General features: G+C 29.9%; 4 protein-coding genes across 4 annotated transcripts; 1 reads left to right on the plus strand and 3 right to left on the minus strand.

Annotated features, from left to right (window-relative positions):
• Nucleotides 1–242: 242 nt before the first annotated feature.
• Nucleotides 243–2,528, minus strand: LOC105171793 (uncharacterized). Its single transcript, XM_011093023.1, has one exon. The coding sequence runs from the start codon at nt 2,526–2,528 to the stop codon at nt 243–245; it is 2,286 nt and encodes a 761-aa protein (XP_011091325.1).
• A 9,493-nt stretch (nt 2,529–12,021) lies between these two features.
• On the minus strand, nt 12,022–13,002 carry LOC105171794 (protein NDR1-like). Its single transcript, XM_011093024.2, has one exon. It carries the CDS (start codon nt 12,895–12,897, stop codon nt 12,193–12,195), a length of 705 nt encoding a protein of 234 aa, XP_011091326.1. The 5' UTR covers nt 12,898–13,002; the 3' UTR covers nt 12,022–12,192.
• Nucleotides 13,003–17,877: 4,875 nt separating this feature from the next.
• On the minus strand, nt 17,878–18,444 carry LOC105171795 (protein NDR1). Its single transcript, XM_011093025.1, has one exon. The coding sequence runs from the start codon at nt 18,442–18,444 to the stop codon at nt 17,878–17,880; it is 567 nt and encodes a 188-aa protein (XP_011091327.1).
• A 7,583-nt stretch (nt 18,445–26,027) lies between these two features.
• LOC105171796 (transcription factor MYB58-like) lies at nt 26,028–27,252 on the plus strand. Its single transcript, XM_011093026.3, has 3 exons — nt 26,028–26,217; nt 26,313–26,442; nt 26,572–27,252. Exons 1-3 carry the CDS (start codon nt 26,085–26,087, stop codon nt 27,095–27,097), a joined length of 789 nt encoding a protein of 262 aa, XP_011091328.1. The 5' UTR covers nt 26,028–26,084; the 3' UTR covers nt 27,098–27,252.
• Nucleotides 27,253–27,895: the final 643 nt, after the last annotated feature.

Genomic DNA, 27,895 nt, shown 5'->3' on the forward strand with positions numbered 1-27,895 from the left:
CATATATATATTTAAATAATTTTAATAAATTGATACATGCGTCCACTTAAAAATTTTAAAAAGTTCATGCTGAACAATAATAGGTGGATATATATGTACGTACATAGACGTAGATATCCATAATTCCATATAGCAATAAATTATAAATGGAGGAAGCCGGTAGGTATATACAAAGATATAACTATAGAAGATCCCTGATGGCTAGATTATTTCTTCGTTGAAAATTCCTGACTGCAAATTGATCAGCCCTCCATTATTGTGATGAAGACATGGTCTCCACTATTTTCTGGTGGAACATTTTCGCTGCTGGACAAAGCGTTCTGTTGGATCCCGTTTTCCAGCTCCATCATAGAACGCCACCCGTCAATGTATGCTGCTTGTTCTGAATTAGAGCTGATTGGCAGTTCACGCCGCCAAAGCAGTTCAAGAATGTCTTCAGTTTCACCCAGAAGAAGAGCCGCCTCACAGACACTTTTCTCCCTTACTTCTATGGTGCTGCGGTGGCACTTTATGGTTATAACACGAGTTAAATTGGTAAGACAGGCTGACAGTATGTCTGCAATCATGTCAGACAACAGCTGGAACAAATGCTCGTCTGCTTGCTGCTGATCATCGTGGTGATCGCTCTGATTGTAAATCGATAGAATAGTTTGGCTTATCCTGTACATTGAGTTAGCAGAAACAATGTTGTCAGGCCAGTTAAGTGGGTTGCTCATCATGAGGCAACCCCCCGTCTTCCTCTTGAAATCCAGCACAGTCTTTACGGCTACTGTTGCAAGATTTTCTAGCGACTTCTTGGAGTTCTCGCTTTCACGAGATAGCTTGCCCAGATCCACGCCCTGCCATTTGCGGTAGAGCTCAACTTCTGCCCAAATTTCTGCAGCCTTTCTAATGTTGGCTAAATCTCCACTGTTGTACAGGCATTTCTCTATGAGCTTGGCGTAGCTGAGTCCTCGGCGGACACTGCTTATTAACCCATGGACACTCTCCCTTGGAACTCCGGGCAGCGAGATTGCAATGCTTGTCAGTGTCACCACCGGTAGAGACCAGCAGTTAGGTGGTTCTCGATAATGTAGACTTGGAACTTGATTGCTGTCAAAAGCAATCACCCCATTGAAGCTGTGGGACTGGCGTAGAAATTGTAATAGACTGTCTGATCGCTGCCTTCTACCAATCTCAAACACTTCATCAACCTCATCGGATATGCTCCTGAGGGTGTCATCAGGCAGCGGTACCTCACCGTCGAGTCGTAGAGCATAAAAACGAAGGTCTGCAACAGCGCCTGATTGATCAGCATCTCTTGGAAGTGAGTTTATACGACGCTGCATTCTCAATTGTTTAATGCGCTGGAAGCACAAGTAAAATGGACCTAACAGAGAGGTCGAGACTAGAAGAACTAGTTTGCTGGAAAGGATAATGAAGATCTGAACTTTCGTCAACAGATCAAGAGTCAGTCCTTTTGCATCATGAACAAATTTTCTTAACTTGCGGTGCCTGATTCCTGAAGCAGACGAGCTCCCTTTCCACTGCACAAGCCTTTCAGTCCAATACTCCCTGATCTTGAATTTGTCCCTGGAGAAACAATTGTTACGGTTTTCCCTTGAGCAACTGAACTTTATGGCCCTGCACCATCTGAACACAGGAGCGACACTGCCCACTATCACTCCGATGGACTGAACTATTAGAATCCAAGTAGTTGAGTTGCCATAGACGGAAGCGGTCTGCACTAATCTTTTATGTACCAGTATCATTCTTATCTCAGCTTCTGCCGTGATTAGCAAAACCACGGCAGATATGACACCACAAGCAGTACAGATTGCAGATCCGGCGATAACAAATTGAGGGTTGCTAGTTTGTGCCATTACCCAATACTTTTTCACTAAGGCTCTCAGTCCCTGGGTTGTAACTTCCCTCATGTCCCGGAGTTCTTGACTTAAAACCGCACTATGCATCTCCTGATATTTTCCATCTAGATATCTTTTGGTGGATAAAACCATTATGGCTAAAGAAACCAGCAGAAACAGCAAGAGAAGCATAAAAGCAGCAGCCAATACTTCTTCAGGGAAAACCAGATGGCGATGAATGAAAGAACGCATTTCAGCAATTTGGATGAACACATCAACGAAGACTGTAATTACGAGAATAAATAGTGCAGTAACACTCATTATAATGTCCTGGTCACCCATAGACCCCAGAGACGTCATGAAATTGGCGGTGGCAGTGGACATAAAAGCAAGGCTGCTCACCTTTGCTAACCGGTCCGTTACCGCCCACATGTTAGTGGTTAAGTCCACCGGCAGCTTCAGTGCTACAGCTAGCAGCGTCAGGGAAGTGGCGTTGAGAGAGAAGAATTTGCATGGAAACCAAAGCTTTTTGCAACGGAATCCATAGACAACATCGGCCGCCATTGCAAGCGAGCAAGCTACTGAAGCTGCAGCCACATATACGCCGATCCATGGCATAGGTGCATTTAGTCGTGTTTGAAGGTATTCATTGTCATCGTCGCCTGACAAATACGACACTGACATTACTATCATGAACATGGATGATTGAGTATTGTCCTACTGTGAGGGTCTATTTTCTTTCCAGGAATGGAGATGTGTGATGTTTATAATTTTTGCCGAGGTAAGGTGTGGAGGATGAGTTATATAGGAGCAAAGGGTTGGTGCCTTGCGGGGAAGCTGCTAGCGAATCATATCCTAATTTCGTGCAGGGCCTGAAGCAATCCCCGTCACAAAAGTTAACACCCTATTAAACAATATGATATTAGAACAAAAGGTTCCATTCATGAAAATGGGGTAGTTCTTGTGAATATAGATGCATTTTTATTGAAAAAATTATAATTGTGATCTTGTAAGTATAAGAGTGGTAATCTTGATCATGTTCAAACTAATTTCGACAATTTGATCCTCTAACTGAAAATTCATAGATTTGCTAAAGAAATTCTTGAATTAGCGTGTGGCGTACACAACATATGCATTTTTCTAGTCAATTTATAAGTTTTTGGCCAGAATTGTCCTTGAATTATAATTTTTTTATAAATTTTAAAACCAAACTCTTAAAATTGATTTCAACATGACCAAAATTATCATCCCATATACTTACAGAATTAAAATTATAATTTTTTTTCATCTCTATTTTTAGAATGGTTTTTTATGATCGTATTTTCTTCATATGTATTGTTTAATATAAAATCATTAATTAAATATTTAATTATTTTTTATATTTATTAAATATGAAATAATGCAACAATTTGTATCTGGTGAAAAGATAATGGAGTTTTGCATAATTTCTAATGCTTTAAAAGAAGAAAAATGTTGTCTATAGCTTAATTACTTTGTTTTCTTACACAAAGAAACATCACATAATATAGTATTTAAGGATTAAAGTTTACTGCATTGCTGATCCGACATGTAAGTTTTCAAGATCATTAACAAAATATATTACACCAAAACTTTTTAATCTATGCTTGAGAAAATTTTTACACAAATTAAGTTTGGTTAAACGAAATTAATCACAAAGCAAGTGTGATACACATGTCATGTAATTGGTCATTTCCCCTGAACTGTACACCAAATCACTCGATAAGTTTTTTATACTTACCATATAATTGATTCAACTCCTACATCCTTTTCACTAATTATTCCTCAATTCTGGCCTTATATAGGGGGTATCAAATTGATCATTGTACCTACCAATATATATTTTTATATAATAAAAAAATGAATAAATTTGTATTAAGGTTTGCAGAGGATTGATTGTAGGATTGGTGGTCAGCATACCATATTTTATATCAATGATATAAATATAAAATTTATCATCACTTCAACCACTAATATTTATTATTATAACAATAAAAATTGTATAAATTAATTTGTCTTGCAAGTTTTGCTTCCGGCCCTAATTAATAGCGTAAATCAAATATATTTCTTATCGATTTAAATTTTTTAGTGATGTTATATCAAATTAAATTTTATTTAAAAAAATTATTAATTTACGAATTGTAATATCAATTCTATATATATAAAATATAATAATAATTGAGATGAGAAAGACAATAAAATATATTTTGTGAGAATATATATAAATAAATACATTTTGATTTTTATTATTATTTTAAAAATTGAAAATTAAAAATGAAGTGTTAGTTCCATGCCTTGGCATCAGCAGAACTTAAATGACCAGTGCTGCTTTCTTTTCCGCAAGGTCAAGCCGCCCTCCAGCATTTGACTGTATATAATTTAATTGATCACTAATCTGCTTTATAGAGGTAAAAAGTTGGGAATAATTATCTTTCCAGGATAAAGTGTACTCATCTCCCAAATGTAAAATAATCAATTCTCCTAAATTTTATTTAATTGATATATATCACTATACAAGGATTAAATGTATTTTGTTGTTCTCGTAATTTAGGTTATTTGACATTTTTATTTTTTAATTTTTTAAAGTAGTGTTTTGCTCTTATATCTTTTTAATTTTTGAAAATTATAATTTTTTTTTAACCGGAGTTCATCTCTAACGGCAGGACAGCTGAACTCTGGTGGAATAAAATCGCGAAATTTAAAAGATATAGGATCGTAATGCTATCTTATAAAGTTAAAGGATAAAAATACTTACAAAAATGAGCTAATAGGAACTGTAATCCCAGAAGGTCATGTTTCCGCGATAAGAATAAACTCCAGTAAGAAAAAAATATTGAAATTGTGAAATTAAAAAAATATAATACCAAAATGCTACCCTAAAAAAAATAAAAAAGTTGAATGACTTAAATTACAAACAAACATACATTTAAGTGTACTACAAAATTTTGTTTTTGCAGAAAATGAGTTAATTACACATATATATGCATCAATATAAATTAGCTTATAGACAATTTTACATAACATTAAGAAAATGTGCTGTAATTATAACGATATAACTTACATTTTTTATATTTATTGAATATTAATTTACTTAATATGATTTTCATGTGACATGTGTATCAATTTCGTGGAAATTCTTATGTAAAAAAAATTAAAATTATCATTAGTAATTATATTATATATATATTTATTGATGGCAATTCTAACTTTGCTTCTGGTTGCTTATGGATAACACACACTAGAAAAAAAATTATTATTGATTACAATATTAATAACTATAATTAAAAATAATGATAAATAATTATTATTATACATGGTTAAATAAGATCGATGCAGAAAAAACATACTAACTTTTTTCCATGAAAAATTATATATTTGCCACACTTGAGAGTGTAACAAATGTTTTGACCACCCTCGCAAGATTACGGTCAATAACTGTTGTTAGGCTGTAGCCAATGACTATCTGTTATTAATTATTTATTATTTATCATAATAATTAATTATAATTAAATATTATAATATAGTTTAACTATTGGATGAGAGGTACGTGAGTGCTAAGTTGACCTCATGTGTATGGAGTCAATGTGTTTTCTCTGCATTCCATTTAATTAATGTTTTCTTTCTCTTGATAATTAAAAATTCCTTAGATTTGGTAGCTAAGGGTGTAATTTGATTAGGACAAATAACAATAAACAATTTGTTCACACATCCAGAAAACGACGTCTTCCAGCTCATACATTCATATTATGTTTGAACAGACTGATGAAAACACTTGTCATCCACTTCCAGAAACAAAAGTTCTTCAAGTCCTTAAGTGAGTGTAAAAAACAAATTCTTCAAGTCCTTAAGTGTAAAACTTTGAGCTCTGTCTCAAGTGTCCTCAAGTGAAAAGGACAAAGTCTTGAAGCCCTCAAGTGCAAACAACAAAGTTCTTGAAGCCCTTAAGTGAAAAGGACAGTTTCTCAAGAAAAGTTATAACGACAAAGTGTCGGAAGACAGCGAATCCCCGGAAAGAGCGCAACCTCCACACGGATTCTACTACTCGGGAAAACATACGTCTTCTTTTACTATATACTTTGCTATTATTACCTTTTTAAACTGCATCACTAACATTATTGTTATTAGGTTCATGCACCGCCACTCGCATAAATCTTCCTTCCTTTTTCTTTTCTTCCTTGCTTAATTGGTTAGTTCAATGAAGGAAAATTTTATTTCGAATTTCATTCCGTCAAATTTGAAGCAATTAGTTTATTTTGGTGTACAATTCGAAAAAAGTGACCAATTATATACATAACACGTATGTTATATTTGCTCTATAATTAATTTAATTCGATTAAACTTGATTTGGAAAAAAATTCTTTTAGTATGTAATGTTTTGGAAAAAAAATTGAATAGCTTTCAGATTATTCACCTTAAATTTTGTTATCGGGAGGCAAATCAAACAGTGGATCAACTATCAAAACTAGAAACCACGTCAACACATGATGAATCATAATTGTCCGAATAATTTGACGCCAAATTTGTAGATTTTATGTATCTAGTCTGTACATAAAGTCTCCCATCAGGCAGTATTATTAAAATTAGGGGCTAAATACAATTTACCCCTATGATATATAAAATGAGCAAATACTCTCCTGAATAAAAAAATAGTAAATTACCCCTCTATATTTCAACAAATAAAGCAAATTATCTCTCTATCAATGATTTAGATAGGGGGTAATTTACTTCTTTTTCCAAAACACATACAAAGAGTTTTTTACTCACTCTCATATGCCTCATTAACCCCACCATTTTGGAGGAAAAAGGCACATGATGCTGCAAAAAATTGAGGAAAAATTAGTATAAGTTAGAGCTTTCAACATCCCAATTTTATTTTCCCTTCATTTTCTTTTCCCACTTTGTTTTTTTTTTTTTTTCATCTTTTGATCAACTTTGGCCACAAACTATAAGAACTTTATTTTTTTTACAAAAATAAAAATATTAGAAAATTTTTATTTTAATATATATAATAAATAGTTAATTATAATTATTTTTATTTCAGATAATTTTTAAGATCTATTTTACTATTTTTAAAATTAAAATATTATTTGATCTAAAATATATTAATATTTGAGCACAAACTATAAAAATTAAAATTTATTTTGAATAAAAGTATTAGATAAATTTTATTTTACTAAATAATAGATTTATTTAGATTATAGTTATTTACACTAGAGATAAATATTAGAAATAAAACTAAAATTTATCGCTTACTTTTTCGGTCAAAAGTTTATTAAAATATTTTTAGAATAAATAATAATTTAATTTTAAAAATAATTAAAATATGCTAGAAATTTTCTAAAATAAATAATTGTAAATTATAAACTATTTTACTATTTATATTAAAATAAAATTTCTTTAATTTCTTATATTTTTAAAAGTAAGATTTTATTTCTTATAGTTTATGGTCAAAATTTATTAAAATATTTTCAAACAAAATAAAAGTTTAACTTAAAAAAATTAATAGTTGCTATGATTTATCTCGAATGTAAATAATTTTAATTTAAAAAGCAATTTTTTATTTAATAAAAAAATATATCTAATAATTTTACTCAAAAATAAATTTTAATTTTTATAAGTTGTGATCAAATATTAATATATTTTTAGACCAAATAAGAATTTAATTTCAAAAATAGTAAAAAGTATCTTAAAAATTATTTGAAATACAAATAATTATAATTTTAGAGCTATTTTATTATATATATTAAAATAAAATTTTCCAAACATTTTTATTTTTTTTAAAAAAAATTCTTATAATTTGCATCAAAGTTCGTCAAAATATTTCTTTTCATTTAACGATACCAAAAAAATACGTTCTTTTTATTATTTTGGTACCCTTAAACATAACCTTTAAAGTCAAGTCACGTGAGTGAATAGGAGGTGACGGCCGTTAACACCCACGTGCGAGGCACATGGCTTTTGCCGTTACTTAGGGGACCAAAAAGACGTATTTTTGTATTTTATGGTACCAAAAGCGACACTCGCCATAATTATAGTACCAAAAGAAAAAAAATAATGGGACCAAAAAAAGATTTGCCCTTTAAAAACTTATGCATTCCTATATTAATAGGTATTACAGATAATGTACAATAATTTCAGAAGCAAAATGATTATTAAAATTTTCAATTTGTCGGGTTGTTTTTTTTTTAAATAAAATTTATCAATTCTTATTTATTGAATAAATAGATGACAATAATATATCCAATATTTGTATCTAACAATAATAAATAACTATGAAAATTATATACTAATCATCAATATCAGATAAATATATCTAATCAATGACTATTATTAAAATAGATTAATGACACCTACCATTAAAGTAAAACAACATGCTCATACGTTGGTAGAGTTCGATTCCATAACCTTAAAGTCATGGGATCTCAATTAGAAGCAATCTATAAATTTAGAACGAAATTATTTATCATTGAATACATCAATTATAGATAGCTTTAGCGTTAACACAGGAGGGGTTAGATTAGGTTTGAATTTTTTTTTCATTTTTGTAGTTAGATAATTTTTCATATTAATATAATATTTTTTCTTAATTAGTCATATTTCATAATGTTTTATTACATTCCATCATTCATATTTATTTAAGTAATTAAATTCATAAATATAATTAATTAAAAATTTATTAAATTAATTTAATTATATATTAAAATATATAAATTTATTTATTTATTACAATTTATGAAGTATATGAATAAATTATAAAATATAAATAAATTATAAAATTATAAAATAGGAACGATTTTAGTGATGGTAAATAAATATTACGAATCTAAATAAATGATCGTTCTAATACCATTACTAAAACAGTTCTAAACGCGTGTTCCTAAACTGCATTGACCGTTCAAAATACTATTACTAAAATCGTTTCAAATAAGTGTTTCCAAAAGGTGGCTAATCATTCTTAATACCATTACTATTTCAGCTTTAAGTTTGTTCCATACTCAAAAAGCCCGTTCCCAATACTATTACTAAAATAATTTTATATACGTATTTTTAAATAAGACTGACTATTCCTAAAATCGTTCAAATTAAAAAATAATTCCTTTTGACAAATTCAATGTTAGGAATAATTTTCATAGAGTGTTATAATTTCCATCACAAATAGGTATGATTTTGCCTAAATCATTTCTAATATTTTGTAATACCATTTGTAAGGACGGATTTTCAACCATTCAAAAAATCGATCCAAATAAGTTCAGTGTTCTGCAAACTGTCCAAAAATCAGAAATTTTTGGTGCTTAAAGAAAATTCAAGTAGGTCAATATTAAAGCCTCAAAGTACTGAGAAATTTACATGTAACTTCAATTCCAACATTATTTTTCCAACATTTCTATAATTAAATTATAAAGAAATATATAAATCTTGGAAATCAATAGATGAAATATATACACAAATAAATTTACAAAAAGTCATCTTCATAAAATAAAATATTGAGTTTTCCATAATTAATGATTTTTTTTTAAAAAAAATACACCATTATTTGTGAAGCAATCAATATACTATTACAATATTCATTATATATTTTTAAATTAGTCAATAATTTCAGATGGAATAAAGAAATAATATTAATATACTACAATAAAAATCGATAACCCAATCCTGGCTAGCTCATCAAATGATAACATGAAATCAAGCAACTTGAATTTCACTTTGAAATACCAATCAAGTTTATTTTTATTATCCATAACAACATTGACCCAAGAACATTTCGAAAATATTCCCACGGGAGAGTGCGTTCTAACACTTTTAATTTTTTTTATGGAATTTTAAAATAATTTTAACATTGAAAAACTTAACATATATAGTTTTAGATTTAACGACATTTGTAAAATAGTTTCAAAATTGAGAAAACTCAACATAATTAATTTTTTATTTTATAAAATTTTTGAAATGATTCAAAATTAAAAAAATTCGACACATTTAGTCTTATATATGTTTTACGTAATTTTTAAAATGATCGAAAAATTAAAAAAAACTCAACACATTTAGTCCAGTATTTTATAACTTTTCAAAATGGTCCCTAATGGATATGGCCCAAAAGATATTGACCCAAGAAAAAGCGCTAAGCCCAGATATAAGACTGCCAGCCCAAAAGAGGGACATCCTGTCCAAGTGGTCATGTCTAACCCAAGAAGAGGACTATTTTTAAGATTCATTCATTATCCAATAATACTTTTATTCACTTATATATTTACCTTTCTTATGTTTTCTTCCTTTTGCATTTCTCAAACTTCAAACTTTAGATATATCATTCTATGTGACTAAAAATTTAATGTAACTTAGTTTTTTAAATTATTTTTATTCAAATTGAATTTGCATCAATTCGAATTTATTGATGGACAATTTAATAAAAGTAATTAATCAATATTTATTAAACAACATTTATATATGATTTTTCTTGGTATGGTTATATTTGATTAAGAATTTTCACAAAAATTGCACCAACCAATTAAAACAATTCAAAAATTAATGTTATACAATTTTCTGAAAAATATTTTAGAATATTCTGGAAATCTCTATCCACCATTTGATATAATTAATTTCTACCATTTATGTGTGCAAATGATACTATAAATAGATGTTAAATGTTTTTATTTGTGCTTAAGTTAGATGTTCGATGCAACTTCTTTTACCGAAGTCACTTAAGTTAGAGTTTTTTTTTTAAAAAAAATAAATAAATAAAATAAAAGCAATAAATTATTATTTTGAGTAAATTTATTTGACCTCCAACAAATTATAAAGTACCAATTCAATAGAAACAACATACTGAATTTTGTAATAAATACAATAGAATAAAGGGAGAGTTTCTTTCTGTTGTATGAATACTTTGGACATGTTGTTTGTAATATAAATAGTTATGGCATTACCAATCATTCTCCTTGAGGTCTCATAGTGAAATTTATAGTGAGAATAAAAAGAAGTAATATGAAAATTAGAGGCATGTTCGGGAATATGAAGAACATATTTAAGTCCAATGTTCTCTAAAATTCTTATTTTGCCTTTTCCAGCAGTACTTGATAAATTACCACATGAAATTTTAAACTTTTTTAACTATGGAACTAGGGCTGGCAACAAGTCGAGCTCGAGTGTGAACAATGTGAACAGTTATGAGATAAGTATTAGTTTGCTTACCTATTCTTGTTCGCTGTAGAAACCCAAATTTTGACATTCAAAATTGCATCATCTCTACAAGGGTGTCACTTTTGGCCCAGGTGCACGTTGGTGAGCTTGGGGTGCGGAGTCTAAACCTGCACAAGAAATATTTTTCTTTATCAATCGCGATGGCATTTACTCAAGAAGAGCTAGAAAAGATGGTCAAAGGACTCGAGGTGCCCACGTATGAAGAGAGCTGGCGAGTATTTAAGGTATTCGTTAAAAAGGAACTCTTCTTGTGCGGGTTGAGGATGCTGACGAGCATTATTGTGTTGAGTGTAAAATACTATATGCTTGTATAAATGCCTATGCATAGGCTGATCTTGATGAGTTTCTGTGTTTTATGCATTGGGGTTATGTTGTTGCGCCGTATGTGGAAATACAGTATTCCTTAATTATGGATGCTTGTGATTGTTTTGAAAACTAGCAATTGTGGGGTTTGGATAATTACTCTTGTCATTTTTGTAACCCTGTTTCGAGATTTGCTTTAAGATATTTGTTGGTGTTTGTTCTCCCACATTATCTGTAGATTTTCTTTATTGGTTCTTTCCCACCATGGATCTGATTGAATTTTAAGAATAGATGAGGGAGGGTAAGATAGACACATTAATAACAAGCAACTTAGATGATAAATACATGAAGCAATTTGTGGCAGTGAAAAGGCAATGTGTGTGAATGTAGATACTATATTTTTTTTAGTTATAGATGGATTGAACTATATATATTATTGATATATCAAATTATATTTTTTTATATGTGTTTGGCTTGTAGTTGGGAACGTATTTTCAATGAGAGAATACGTATAAATAGATATATATTCTTGCGTTAATTTCTGTTTGAAAGACTGAAAACTGAAAATGAAAACACAACCCTATTTCTTAACGTGCATGCAGCATAAAGGAAAAACACACAACATGAGGAACAGTTAAATTAAAGTGATTCAACTTGCAAATGTATAGCATAAGGTCGAGAAATAAAAATCACGAAAAAGGAAAAACATATAGATTTGCATACACTGAATTGGAAAGTTACACACACTGACAGATAAACAAAGCTAACACCGCCAATCTCATTCATCCAAGCTAATTGGGTCTTAATTGTTCTGAGCTAATCTTCTCACTAATTAATACAGCAGCACCAGAGAAAGCACGAAACCTAAGAGAACCTGCAGAACGCACATCCTCCCTGAACCACAGCGCCGCCCGTGTGCGGCGGCGGACTTGAGAGGGATCGGTTCTTTCTTGACTTTCTTACCAGTGGCGTCGACCTCCACCTTGGCCCCAACCCTTAGCCACCTCCGTTTGGAATACCAAAACCAGTACCTGAACGTGGGCTTTGCTACCAAATCCACCCTGAAAACCGCCCTGGAGCCATTCAACACCTTCCCGATGGCGTCGTCCCAAGGCAGATCGTGACTTTCCACCACGTCTCTGCGGTACGCCTTCTTTTCCTTTCCCTGGTAGAATCCAGGAACCCTGTAATTTGCTATGGTGAAGTTTCTATCAGGGCCATAATAGAAAGTCAGATTAATATCACTGTAACGGACGCTGTGGTCGTTCATCGTGTTTTCGAGTTCCAGGTCGAAGAAGAGGGTTGGGTTGATGACGCCGGCAGCCGCCGTGGCGTTGGAAGTATCAGAGAGGTCTAGGGCAGGCAGGTAAAGCTGTTGGAGATGGCATTTAGGCATATGAATGCGGAAAGTTAACATGAACCAGACTGTAACTGGTAAGGTGATAATTATGCAGATATATTTCCAAATGCAGTCTCCTATTCTTTCAGGTTCACAATCCTGTAGTGGTTCTAATAAGGAGGAAAATTCCTCAGCCATTTTGGTCTCTCGATCCAACGGTTGCTGAGAATCTGGTTGGAATATAGTTGGAGGGTTTCTACTGTCTGTGTGTATCTTTCTTATTTGGTTCTTGAATATGAGAGCATATATCTATATATATATAGAGGGGAGAGAGAGAGAGAGAGAGAGAGAGAGAGAGAGAGAGAGAGAGAGCTTTCTTAATTGGTTCTTGAATATGAGATATAGAGGGGGAGAGAGAGAGAGAGAGCTAATGGGAAACTTGTATCTAGGAAGTTTGTAAATTAAGAAAGACTGGAAGTCAATGTTGTAGTACTCCTATTAAATGTTTTCTTTTTCATGTATTATAGTGTGAGGAATTGTTTTTAGTCATATTATATCAATATTTATTGTGAAGAATTAAATATATATCTCGATAAAAATAAAATTTTTCACAATTAATTTATGCTATTATGAGAAAATTCAAATTAGTCATAATTTTAGGAGTTCAATACAATTTATCCCCTGTGATATTATAAAAAAGCAATTTATGCCCTTAAAAAAAAGTAGCTATTTACCTTTTTAAATTTTTTGGAATGAAAGAATTTATCTCCTTTGTACGTAAATTATTTTATTTAAAAAAATACAATGAAGCAATTTGTTGAATTTTAAAATGTACGAGGAGGTAAATTCATAGAAAAATGCGTGCATTTTCCCCTAATTTTTAGTATATAATGTGATGAAACCTATTCTGTCACATTTAACACATTACATATGACAAGATTTAATTTGGTGACATAAAGACTTGTTTTTGTAGTGTGGCCTTTTGATAGTAAGAATTTGAATAATACTTTTGGTGACTTATCAAAGTAATTAAGGTTCGGATTATAAAAATACTATGCGCAAATGCTTAATTCCGTCTAAAGTTTTTGAGTTTAGTGCATTTTTGGTGCAGCATCAAAGTAAGTAAACACTGCACTTAATTAGAAAAATAGAATTGATGTCATGTTGAATGGTTATTTCAGCATTAACATTAACATCAAATGTCAATATCACATACGCATACGTTCACACACATACTTTATTGTTGAATTTAGGACAAATATATATGTCTATATATATATACACACACGAAAGTCAATAGATCAGTAGAAGCATCTATATATTCACATGTTTTATTCATATACTTGAAGTCTCAAACAATATTTTTTTAGTCCCAAAATCATAATGTATGTGATGATTTGTAGCTAAAAATGTGTGATTATGAGTTTTATGGAATTAAAAGCGGCGCTTGCCATAATTATGGTATAAAAAAAATTACCCTTATTTTATGAGATTAAAAAAATATTTTTCCTAAAAAATTTTAGAATTCTTAAAAAGAAAGAGAGAAAGAGTGTATAATTAAGAATTAAAAGGGGTGTTTGCCGTTCGGTAAACAAATTGAAACAAAAAATTCAGTATGCACCGAAATCATACCAAAAAAAAAAAAAAAATGGTTCGATTGTGATTTTTAGTATCGGTTCACCCAATTATCTTACTTGATACCGAAATATTATTTTTATTTAATTTTTATATACATACTTTTTTATATGTTAATTAATTTTTATATTATTTTTTATTTTAATTATTTAAAATATAAAAAATAAAATAAACATAATTATTATTTTTAATTAACGAAAAATTCAATTTAATCGAACATCAAACCAAAATGGTAACTATCAAAACCAAATCAACTATATAATTCATCAACTTATTTCAAGTAATAATAGTTGATCGCTCCTACTAAAAAAAACCAAATCGACTATATACTTCAGTTCAACATTCAATATAGTATTTTAGCTAATGAATTCAACTCGATTTTACCTTATGAATGCATCCCTCATAATTTATTACACCAATTTACTAGAGAAATCATTAATTGTAACTAACAGTGATAGCAATTTCAATAAGGTGAAATTCAATTTTAGTTCTGTAACTTAGGAGGGGTGGTAATTTTGGTTTTACACGAATTAATTTTTGTAATTTAATCCTATAACTTAAAACATTTAACAATTTTCATCCTTTTTCAGCCAATTTGGTTGGAAAATTGTATATGACTTGCACATGACTCAATTAAATTGTAATTTTAATCCAGTAACTTAGGGGGCGTGGTATTTTTTGTCCTATAACTTGGAAGAGTTGGGATTTTTTGTCCTGCACGAATTTATTTATAGGACAAAATTAAAAGGAAATTGCAGTTTCCAGCCAAATTGATCGAAAAAAGACTAAAATTACTAATATTTTAAAATTATGGGATTAAAATACAAAAATCAATTTGTATAGGACTACACATGCCACCCCTAAATTATAGGATTAAAAGTACAATTTTCCCAATTCAATACTATAAAAAGTCTGCGTAATTTATGAACTGAAAGAAAGTTTATTCCCACAATAAACAAAGACTTTCAAGTCGGAAAAAAAAATGAAATGTTTAAAGTTATCCTTCGTAGTCTCTTAATTTATTTCTGAATGATCTATTGAAGATTTTGTTGTCTCTTAATTGGCTAAATGAACTCCAATCTTGGGGAGAACATTAATTTAATTAAGTTATTACAACCACCACATTCCCAAGGCATGTGAAATCAAGACCAAAGGGTTACTAGATAGTCCAAGACATGGCAAGAAGAGTATACCGTAACCACCGTACTTAAATAGCTAGATGAGTTCCCAACTACCCTATTTAAATTGAATTATAATTAAAGGTCATTTAGAAGTATATATATATATATATATATATATATGTGATCCACGTCTTTCTATTTCGGACCAGATCACATCTTTTTAGTCGAGTTCAAATTATAATATATTCATTTAAAGTGAAACAAATATCCACACGTTCAATAAAATTCGAACCCATGACCTTAAACTAATTCATTAAACTCGCTCTTCCAGTTTGAATTTCAATCCATGCACTTGTCTTACATGAAAATAAAGCAATCTCTATGGTTTATACTTCCAAGTCAAATATTATAGGGGGAAAAATGTATACATTGATTCTTATAGTCCCTTAATTTATTTCTTTGGCATGGAAAGTCTTTCATACTTATCATTCTTAATATATTTTGGAGATAATTACTCTTTCTACCTCTAAAGTTTGGTGTAATTACACATAAATTTTCTATGATTTAGAAAATTACATCTAGCACCCTTAAGGTTATCTTTCATCTAACAAATAAGTCATTTCATTAGTTAAAATAAACTGAATTTGTTGATATTAACAAAGAAAATTAGGGAAAAAAAAATCTATACTCACCCCTGATTGACTTAATACAGACTTATTGTAGGCTAAATAAATCTTTTTATGACCAGATTATCCCCATACGTTTTCACATGTTAATGCATATGAGGAGGTATATCTTCATCATTTTAAGGGTAGTTTAGATCAAAAAAAAATTATTTGACCTACAATAAACCAGTAATCAGTCAATTAAGGGTAAATATCAATTTTCATTCAATTTTTTTGTTAATATCAATAAATTCAGTGAATTATGACTTATGGAGAGACTTATTTGTTAAACGGAGGCAAACTTTAAGGATGCTATATGTAATTTCCCATACTATAGAGAGTTTACGTATAATTACACCAAACCTCAATGTGAAGTGTAATTATCCCTATTTTTTTAATTGTCTTTGAATAATAGAAACAATGTAATTCCTTTTATGAGTTGAATTTCGGGCGCAAAACCATGAAAGAAAAGAAAACAAAAAGTATATGAATTAATTAACCGTGAGCAACGGTATCATTAAAATTAAGGTTTAATGCAATTTATTTTCTGTAATATTATAAATGAGCAGATTATCCCCTTATAAAAAAAATGATCCCATGTGACGATTAAAATGAGAGAATTTACCCCCTGTCAAATTAATACAAGAGGATAAATTGCTGCATTTTAATAAAGGGGAATAAATTGCTGCATTTTAATAATGGGGAATAAATTGCTGTATTTTAAAAAATACAGAGAGGTAAATTACTTTTTTTTATTTTTATAAAATGATAATTTGCTCATTTACAATATCAGATAAAGTTACTCGTATTTTTCCCTTAAATTAATAATGTACAACTAAACCAATTCAAACATTTAAAACTCGAGTAAAAGCCATTGGTAGTCCTAGGTTACTCCACATGCAAGTTACCTACCGCATGCATCTTAAAATTTCACTTTAATTAGCTTGAAAATTAAGTTGAATATTCCATAATTATAAACAAAGACTTTGAAGTCAAAACTAAAAGGTAAAAAAAAGAAATGCTTTTTCGTCTCTTAATTTATTAATTTCTATAATGGTTGATTGATGAGTCTTTAATTAGTTTGCTCTTTCATTTCCAACTTTAATCAACACCTAGTTTGCATCTAACAACCCATGCTTTGTCGTGGTGGTATATGATTTAGGATTTCAGTTTCTGTCGTGGTGGTATACTTTTTTTTTTTTTTTTATGAAAGTGATAAATTATTATTTTTTTAATATGCCGATTACAATCATAAATTTCAATATTTAACAACTACCAATAATAATAATGATCATATACTCTTTATCATATCAAATAATATGATTAAATATAATGATTAAATAACTCGATTATAATAAATCATGTTAAATATCAATATCCAACAAATACAATTATAACAATCATTCTCTGATCAATAATATTATATAAATAAAATTATGAGATCTCAATTTCACCAATTGAACTACATCTCGTTAGCTTCAATTTAGTTGGAGACGCTATCGACGAATATATATAGTTTAGGCCCATGAAAAATGGGAAACTCATTGTGCTTGAATCGATGTATTATTAATCTATCCATCATCGTATCAGCAACCAGTGCGTGGATCCAATCAAGCGTTAGCATAAAATATCCCAACGATTTACATAAACAACGCAGTCATTTTATTCATGAAAGAAAAGCAAACTACAACAGGAAAAGGAACCGCGAAACTGGAGAAATTACATAACAAAAACAAACAATCAAAGCTCCCAACTTTTCATCTAAGTCTATTTGCTTTGTTGTTTTCCTTTAAACCTGCACTGCCGACGCCCACAATACCTCCCACCGTAAGCCTCTGCTTCTTGGCATACCAAAAATACTGCTTGGACTTAACCTTAGTAGCCAAATCCACCCGGAAAACGGCGGTCGACCCATTGGAAACTGCCGCAAAGGCGTCCCCCCATGGCACTCCACGAGTCGTGGTAACGTCTCTCTTGTGGGCTGTCTTCCTCATGCCTTGGTAGAATCCTGGCACCGTGTGTCGGGCTATCGGGATAAAGAGCGCGCTCCTGTCTCCACCGTAGTTGTAAGAGATGGTCAGGTTTACGTTATCGTAGCGAAGGCCATTGAAAGGCATTACGTTTTCGAGCTTAAGGTCGAAGAAGATAAAGGTGTTGGCTCTGGTGGTGCTGGAATTGGTATATGTGTTGAGGGCCGGAACAAATAAGTCAGTTATGTAGCATTTTGGCTTGTGGTTCTGAAAACTCAGGAAGAAGCAGATAAGGAGCACAAGGACGCCCAGCAGGCATTTGCAGGCGGCTTTTACCTCCTCGGAACTACTCATGCTTACACGGCTGGCCTGGAGGAGTCTAAGATGAAGAGATGGTGTGGATGCTGCTTTATGTCTACCTTCCGGGCACCATTATATAAAGGAAAACCTCAACCAACAGCACATCACAAGAAAGAAACAAAGTTAATTATAGTTGTTACAATCGAAATTTTAGTCCGACCCGTTCGATCAAATTCAGACCAATTTTTATGTGATTGGAATACAATTTAAGAAAAGTGACGAATTACAGAAAAAGTGTCACACACTTGCTTTGTGATTGATTTCATTCGTCCAAACTTAATTCGAGGAAAATTTTTTCTGTAATAAATCACTAATTTTAATTAAATAATAATTAACAAACATGTGTTATTATGAAAATAAATTTCACAAGTGACATAAGTCTATACATTCATGTGGTGAAAGCGATAAGAAAGTGTGAGGCCCTGGTTTCCTTGCTTGGTTTCATTCTCACTCTTTGTTATTTCAATTTTTAAAATAAGGGTCAAAGTAAAAATAGGTTTATTTATACATATTCTCATTAAAAATAGTTTATTATCATTCTTATCTCAATCACTATTTTTTTTATATATATTCAATTACCAATTTTTATGAATTAATAATATCTCTTTTCATAATACTTTGATATATACGACACCACTAACAATTCTATAATAACATAATTTAACAATTACGAAAAAAATTGATATTAAAATCAGCGTCGAGCTAATTAGTAATAAAACTGTCGTTTCTAATCTACAATTTTTAATATATATTTTTAAACAATCCGTTTTTACAATTTCAGACACGACGATGGGATATTTTCAAAAGATTTTAAAATTATTGCAATTTATTTATCAGGTCAAAATTCTTCTTAAATTAATTAAATAAATAGACGCAAAGAAATAAATTAAACATAAACCATCATAATGCCGTTTGCCTTTCGCATGTTTCTCCTCCTCATTCTTTTCCGTTTTCTTCTTCCCAAAGCGTATCAATTTCTACTTATAATTATTACTTTTAAACACTCCTAATTTTTATGTTTATTCACTTTTTCAAAAAAAATCGACCACTTTTAAAAAGTTATAAGTCTGCGTAACTTTTGAGTTAAAGACTATTTTGACATTTTCGTCTTTTAACTTTTTAGAATTTATATCAGTTTGATCCGACATTTTCTTAATTTTGCAATTTTAATTCTTTTCTTTGCCGTATTTTACTTTCATCGATGAGAAGGGTGAACTCCAACAAAAAATATTATTGATATTGCAAAAATAAAAATACAAAATCAAAATAATATATTAGAAAATTGAAGAGCAATAATACAAAATAATCTGAATTACAGAACTAAAATTGCATTTAAATCATTACTTTTCAACTTAAGCTTCCAAATAAACTAATAAAGTATTCCGCGAAATTTGGGCATTACAGTATTGCTCTAGTACTAAAATAGAGATAAGTCCACTTTTTTTACTTTTCTTTTTAAAAAATACAGATAAGTCAAACCTGCAAAGATCGATGGTCAATATTATATAGGAATTAGGGATAATTATAATCATGGTCAATATTATATAGGAATTAGGGATAATTATATCATGGTCCTCGTATATTGTGACTAATTCATTTTTAGTCTCTAGATCTATTAAAATTCTATTTTAATTTTTTAATTCTTAAAATGTTCATAGTTTTGACCCTTAAACCTAATTAATAATTACTTTGCCCTTTCAAAGAAAATATATATATAGTCTAACTATCTTTTTTTTTATGTTCATGATCAGGCTCAATATGCTTCCAAAAATAAAATTATGTCTGTATAAATTCGTACACCAAAAAAAAATAATATTCTACAATATTAATGACTATGGCTAAAAACAATGATAAATGACTACTATTAACTACGATTAATCAAAACTTATGTAAAAAATCAGTTTTTCCACCCGCTACAAGAAAACAGAAGATTAGTGACAAAAAATTCAAGTGACAATTTTAATATTGTTACTACCTATATATATTTAATGACAAGACTGTTTAATTTGTGATAATAAGAAATTTTATAATTTTAATAATTACTATTATTTTGTAAAAATTATTATTAACATGAATTAATGATAAAAATATGTCCACAATGTTGTCACTAAATACAATTAGTGATTCATGTATAGTGACGATTTAGTGATAACAAACAATAGTTGTTACTATCATATATTGTCGCTAAATTGTCACTATAAATATATCACTAATTGTATTTAGTGACAACTTTGTATATATTTTTTGTCACTAATAATTACATAGTGACAAGATAAAAGTTGTTGTCACTCAATATATTTTATTAATGATAACTTTAAAATTATCACTTGATAATTTGTCATTAATATCATACTTTCTTGTAGTGACCATTAAAAAATTATTTATCCCACTATGAAAAATGGTCAAAATATTTGCCACGATTAAGATCCATGGTAAAAATACTTGCCATGAGTAAAAGTCACCCTCACAAAAACCACGGCCAACAACCGTTGCATGGCTTGGTCAATAAATATTTGCTACAACTATTTGTTATTAACTATGATAATTAATCGTAGTTAAATGTTATAATTCTTCTAGAGATACCTTTCTTTGACTGCCTTATTCCCCGGGTCTTCCAAGTCCTCGATTTTACAGACTTTTTTCAAGTACACTATCCAGGAATACCGAGGATTTGGAATACTTGGGAATAAGACGGTCAAAAAAATGTATGAATTTATGAAGATTTAATTTCCTTTCTGAAAGCATGTTGGGATAAGGAAAAGATAGTTGGACTATATATATTTTTTATAAGGGCAAAATAGTCATTAATTAGGTCTAAGGACCAAAACTGTTAATATTTTGAAAATTAAAAGACTAAAAAAGAATTTCAATATATTTAGGAACTGAAAACGAATTAGGATGAAAATTTTCTTTTTTCCTTATGATCTTTAAGTAACCTTGAAAAGTTATTGGGTCTTTGAAAATGTATTTCTTGAGAATTTTGTAAACGTTAATTAAATATATTTCAATAGTGAATTAATGAAGATTTTAATGAATTAATTAATAGTAGATGAATAAGAAAACAATTATATTTATCTTAATTTATTATTACCTGTTGTGTAAATTATTTCTTTCGCAACAAACGCTTGACGTGAGGGGGAGGGATGGCTATATTTTTGGACGGCGAACTCCGGGCGAATATGAAGCGCATGGATACAAATTATGCGAAAGACAATTCCGAATCCACTTTGTCTACAAACAAGAAAGCTATAAGTAATGCAACTATGAATTTTATGGAGAGTTTGATCCTAGCTCAGGACGAACGCTGACGGCATGCTTAACACATGCAAGTCAGACGGGAAGTGGTGTTTTCAGTGGCGGACGTAAACAAAGAGACCAAATATATGTGTATTTTCACTTTTTTTTTGTTTGTTTCTACTTACTTATCATAGTTGAATTACATCTGTCGTCGTGATGAAAATTTCTGATCCTGAAATGGTTTCTGAAATGCTCCATGTGTCCGTTGACTAAATCATTAATTAGTAAATAATTTTTAGAATGTTTTTAAAATTTTATTTACCAATAGCATTAAAAACTATAAAGACCCAATGCTAACCAATAAATTACTATGAGGATTTATTTAAGTTAGATTGTGTATTCCCAATAACATAATCTCCCACCACGATATGATAAATTACAATGTGTTACCACTAATTATTGAACTAAACAAACAATTACGAATTTGCAAGTTCAATTGGCTAGATAATTATTTTTGGCAATGAACAATGGGCTCTATAATTCATAATAAGAGCACAAAGAATAATACAGATACTATTCATAATAAAAGCACAGAGAATAAGACAGATACTTATAATATGAATGAAAGTATAAAGTATAAATTAAATCTCATAATTCATTGAAATGGCATTAATTTGGATATATGTTTTTAGATATGGCATTAATTTGTTTGTTATCACAGTAGTTGAACTATTGAATTTTTTTCTTTTTTAAATTGATTTGTTGATTTGTAGTATTAATGTTATATGATTCTTTTATATGTAATAATTTAAATTTGTTTATACAGTGATTATTTAATATAGTTTTAAAGTCAGATCAAATAAGTAGTTCTGAATTTAATTTTCATTGCAATTCATTTATAAAAATAAAAAAAAATTACATATAAAATTTTATATCCTGCAACATTTCAAACTTTTTAAATGGATAGTCATTTAATCTTACATGATCCGTACGTGGATTAAATTATCAAATACTAAAATGTTTGGAAAAAATGAATTGCTGGCACACATACATATACTAAAGCTTACATTTTTCAAACCACAACCTCGTAGTGATGAGAATTGGATTTCGTAAACTATACTAAACCTTGTCGGTATAGATGTTAAAATTACAAACATGTATCAGTTCTTGAAAATAAAAAAATAAAAGAAAATCAAATAATTTTATGAAAATACTTGTTCTGAACAAATTGTTATCAAATTAATTGTTAATTACAAGTAGGTATGTGCATTTCGATTAATCAAACCGAATAAAAAATGATGGAGGGGTGCGCCGAACATGTTCTCCAAGCTGTGAATGCACATGCATATATTCAAGAATTATTTCTATTTTTTGTATTGAATAAAATTTTATTTATGTATAACGTTCGTACTGATGATCAGGATATAATAAATGATATCGTCAGGCCTCGTTTTAGTATTTAATATCTGTAATTAATGTTACTGGAGATGAGGACATAAAATAACATACTATTAAATTGGATTGTAAATAATAGAAATAATATTATTTAACAATGGACCCTTTTATAACTTTTATTTTTTTTGATATAGTCCTTTAAATTTGATACTAAGGATATATAGAGAAATTCTTTTATAACATAATCACTTGTCATCGAAGACGTTAGAGGGTATCATATAATTAAGTGTTGGGAAAATAAAAAAGAAAAAGAAAAAAAAAGGAAAGGGTATGGTGTGTAATTATATTAATTTTGAGAAGAGATTTTGTAATTAACCCTTTTATTGATGCTTTAGGTCATGCTGTTTGTTGTTTTCTTAAATTTGTTTCAATTATCCTAAATAGAAACAAACCCCTGTTTATGCGGTCTAGACAGCTTTATCATTTTCCTTCCAAGATCTATGAATTATTATTATTGTTTCTATTAATATTTTGTAACACTACTAGGAATGTAGCATTTAATTATGACTTACTTATAATAAATAGTCGCAATAAATAGTTATTGACCATGAATCAAGCAACGGTTATTAGACTGTGGTTTTTACGAGAATGGATAAAATATTTGTCATTGCTAAAATTCATGATAAATAATTTTAGCATGACTTTTAATCATGGAAAATATTTTTTTGCATTAATTTTATTTATTCATGATTAATAATATTTATTTACTATAATTTTTAGCAAAAGCCATTTATATTATAACTAATAGTAAAAAATTTCTAGTCAAAGCTAACAGCATAGATTTATTCATGGCTAAACATGTGAACAAAAATAGAGAACTAAAAATTCATTATTTCTAGATAGTAATACAATGATTAAGTTTGATATTATGGGTCAATGAAAATTAGTTTAATTGGCGAAATTGAGGCCCATAACATTAAAGATCATGAGTTTAAGACCAACCTTATATGTGGGTAGTTGTTTCTATTAAATAGTAGGCCTTGTCACTTTAATTGATGTTGGTTGTAACGGATTAGGGTATTGATTGTTGTAGTAATTTTTGTCAAATATTGATATTTAAAGGAAATTATTGTAATTAATTTATTTTGATAAATAATAATTGATCGTTTTATTTAAAAAAATAACTTTATAGATACAAAGTCCATCAAATTTTATGTGAATATATTATAATCTATTTTATGTGATCAAATACTCAAAAATAATAAGTTTAAGAAAAGATCATGTGAAGTGTGAACTATTTTGTCTTTTCTTAAATATTTTGTCTAGGGAACTACAATTTTGGGTTCACACTTGATTGCAATATACGATGACATGAGACTTGATTGCAATATAAGATGACATAAGACAACTCAATTCTTACATACGTCAGCATCATGCCCCATTATCGAAAATAAAAGAAAGAAACCCCAAAAATAAAATTGACCACCTACTATACTTGCAAGAAATATGTAAATACCTGTATGTTGGACATTTCTTGTTGCTACTAATTGGAGTGGGGAAAATCAATTTTAATCCTGTAATTTAAGAGTAGTGGTATTTTTTGTTCAATATAATTGCTTTTCGCGATTTAGTCATGTAATTTCATAATTAATTTTGATAATTTTAGTCCTTTTGATTGGTTGAAAATTTCAATTTACGTGTAATTTTGGCCCTGTAAATAAATTCATGCAGGACCAAAAATATCAACTATTTCAAATTATAGGATTAAAAATGCCAACACCCCTAAATTACCAGACTAACATTGCAATTTAATTTGGTCATGTGCAAGTCACATGCAGTATTCCAGCCAAATTAGTCAGAAAATGATGAAAATTGTCAAAATTTTAAATTTATTGGACTAAATTACAAAAATCAATTTATGCAGGATTAAAAATGTCATCCCCATAAATTACAGGACTAAAATTGCGTTTTTCAATTGAGGTGACAATATAAAAAAGTTACTTTTATTAAACATATCAAAAAATAGAATTAATTACACTTCTAAAAATATGAAATTATATCTTCATTAAAAAGATTTCCGAATAACAATTACAATCTTCATAAAAATTCTCCATTAACAACTGTATCAATTTGTGAGAGTTCGAATGAAAAATATTAATATCAGCAAACAAGTTACATAAATTTTTTTATTTTAGGCATCAGTTACTAACAATATAGTTAGCTTTTTTATACAATAACCGCTATTTTTATCCAATAACAATAGTTCGAAAACAATATCTTTAACTTTATATATTACAATTATCCTTTATAAGTATAAAAATATTATTAATGTATCTTAGTTAATAAATTATACGGAATGCTAAATGAAGGATAAAATTGAGTGTTTTTGAAATTTTTTACTAAGGTTAGCATTTTTCGTCCAAACACTAACCAACACGAAACATGGAAAATTCTCAAAGAGGGTGCAGATATAATTTTAAAATTTTTTGAAAAAATATAATTTTGTATTTCTAGAAAACTCTAATGTATAATTAAGTATAACTCTCATATATACAATTTAGGAAAAAATCTTATCTAAACCAAGTTGACCAAATAAAACAAATCAGATAAAAACTATAATACAATTTTCATGCAATTAGTCATTTTTTGGATCGTACACTAATTATACACGACAAACATATTATATCTATTATTTAATTGGTTCATATATGATTGGGATTGGATTAGAACTTCCTATCATTTAGAAAGCCAAGATAAGCACGTGGACAAATAAGAAGTCTCTTTGTTCCTTCCATTTTTCTCAATATTTTCAAGTCCCTTTCAAGTTTCAAGCGCATGGGTGTTGAATAAGCATAATATAGATTAGGACACTCCGGTTCCTATGTTGCTTCCTACTTGCGGTTCTACTATATAAGTAAGAGTGGGCTCATTTCAAACGTAGGGTGTGGAGTAAACTGATCTGAGATTGGACTTAGATAAGGAAATTAGGTGGTGTACTGAAAATGGTGAGGGCTGCTCGTGTTGACGAGAAGGGACTGAGAAAAGGCGCATGGAGTGAAGAAGAAGACAACAAGTTGAGAGCTTATATTCTAAGATACGGCCACTGGAACTGGCGATTACTGCCCAGGTTTGCTGGTACGAAATACACCGATCATTAGCTAGTCCACATCTATGTATTCATTTATATATTTATTACAACACGAATGATTATTCTGCAATATGTTTTCCAGGTTTAGACAGATGTGGGAAGAGTTGCAGATTGCGCTGGCTGAATTACCTGAAACCAGGCCTAAAACGTGGGAGTTACACCAAAGAAGAACAAGATCTGATCGTGAAGCTTCACGATGAACTTGGAAACAAGTATGATTTACAGTTCATAATCATGGACGAATGTTTCCTGTGTAGAACTCAGCAATTTCGTGTGTAATGTTACTAGATGGAGAAAGCAACTGAAATTGATTGTATATTAAGCTCATTTGTGATTTCCAGGTGGTCTGCTATTGCAGCGAAATTGCCCGGCAGAAGCGATAATGAGATCAAAAACTACTGGCACACACATTTTGAGACGCGCGGTAGAAAAGCTAATAAATCAGGCGGGCAGGCTGGAATTTTCCAGGAGGAGCAATCTTCAGAAATCACTCATTGCAACACAAGTTGCGGAAAAGCTTTTGCCCGCAGTAGTTGTGATGATAAACCTGATGATCAGGTGTCCTCTGATATGTACATTCTGGAGTCGTCAAGCTCCGAAACTGTGGTTTCTGGTGCTGTCAAGTGGGATTCAGATTCATCCGACGAACAAAACTGCTCTGAAATATTTTCAGGGTCGGATTCTTTATTTTTCTATTCGGGGGATTTTGCCCGTTTGTCAGAGTCAACCTTTGGATTCCACGACGGTTTCTGGAGTGAGCCATTTATGGTAGACAAATCCTCATGCGTCCAAGATTTCAATTGTTGGGCACCAGATGAGGAAGCGCTGTTTTCTCCTGGCCTTTCAAGTTTTGATGACTACTTGTAGAAGTTAGACAAGTATGGATAATTATTGATTTAGATATAACTGTTTACTAATCAAAAGCTGCACAAATTTATTCTAATTGATTTATGTTTACAATTGAATCCGCATATTTTCTGGACTAAATTACTAGGAAAAAGTGCAAGCAACTCTCTTATGTGTTAAGGACGTAAATTGTTATTCTATTTATATAAGGAATAATTTGTTTATTTACAATATCATTTGGACATAAATTGTTATTCACTCTGAATTACTATTAATTAGTTTCACAGATACGTATGGTTTTGATGGAGTATGAAGGATGATTCAGATCGTACATAGTCATTTAATCAAAGATCGATAATTATGATAAATCAAAAGAATTTTATAAGGTGATGTAATTGATTCATCAATTACTGTTAATTTACTAAGTATTTAGTTTGAATCTATTAACTAATTAAGATATAACATTAATATAATACAAATTATTGACTAAAAATATAACCAAAGTCGAAGTTGAATAGACACTAAAAAAAGATTATTAATTGTGGATTTTTTGGGCGGAAAATATCCGTCCCGATTAGCAGGCGCAAACAAGATGTCCTAAAATTCATCACCAAAAAAAGAATAACAACAACAAATTTTTAATTGTGATAAATAATTTTTTTATGATGAAAATATTAAAAAAAAAATTTTTTATTAATTTTATTTCATGGTTAATAATATTTATTTATTACGATTTTTAGTAGGGATGTGAATTTTGGCGAACCAAATTTAATTTTCGGTTAACCAAAAATTTGATTCGAGTGGTTTTAAAAACCGAAA

The sequence above is a fragment of the Sesamum indicum genome, linkage group LG10 (assembly GCF_026168435.1).
Source record: "Sesamum indicum cultivar Baizhima isolate 11 linkage group LG10, ASM2616843v1, whole genome shotgun sequence".
NCBI classification, from domain to species: domain Eukaryota; kingdom Viridiplantae; phylum Streptophyta; class Magnoliopsida; order Lamiales; family Pedaliaceae; genus Sesamum; species Sesamum indicum.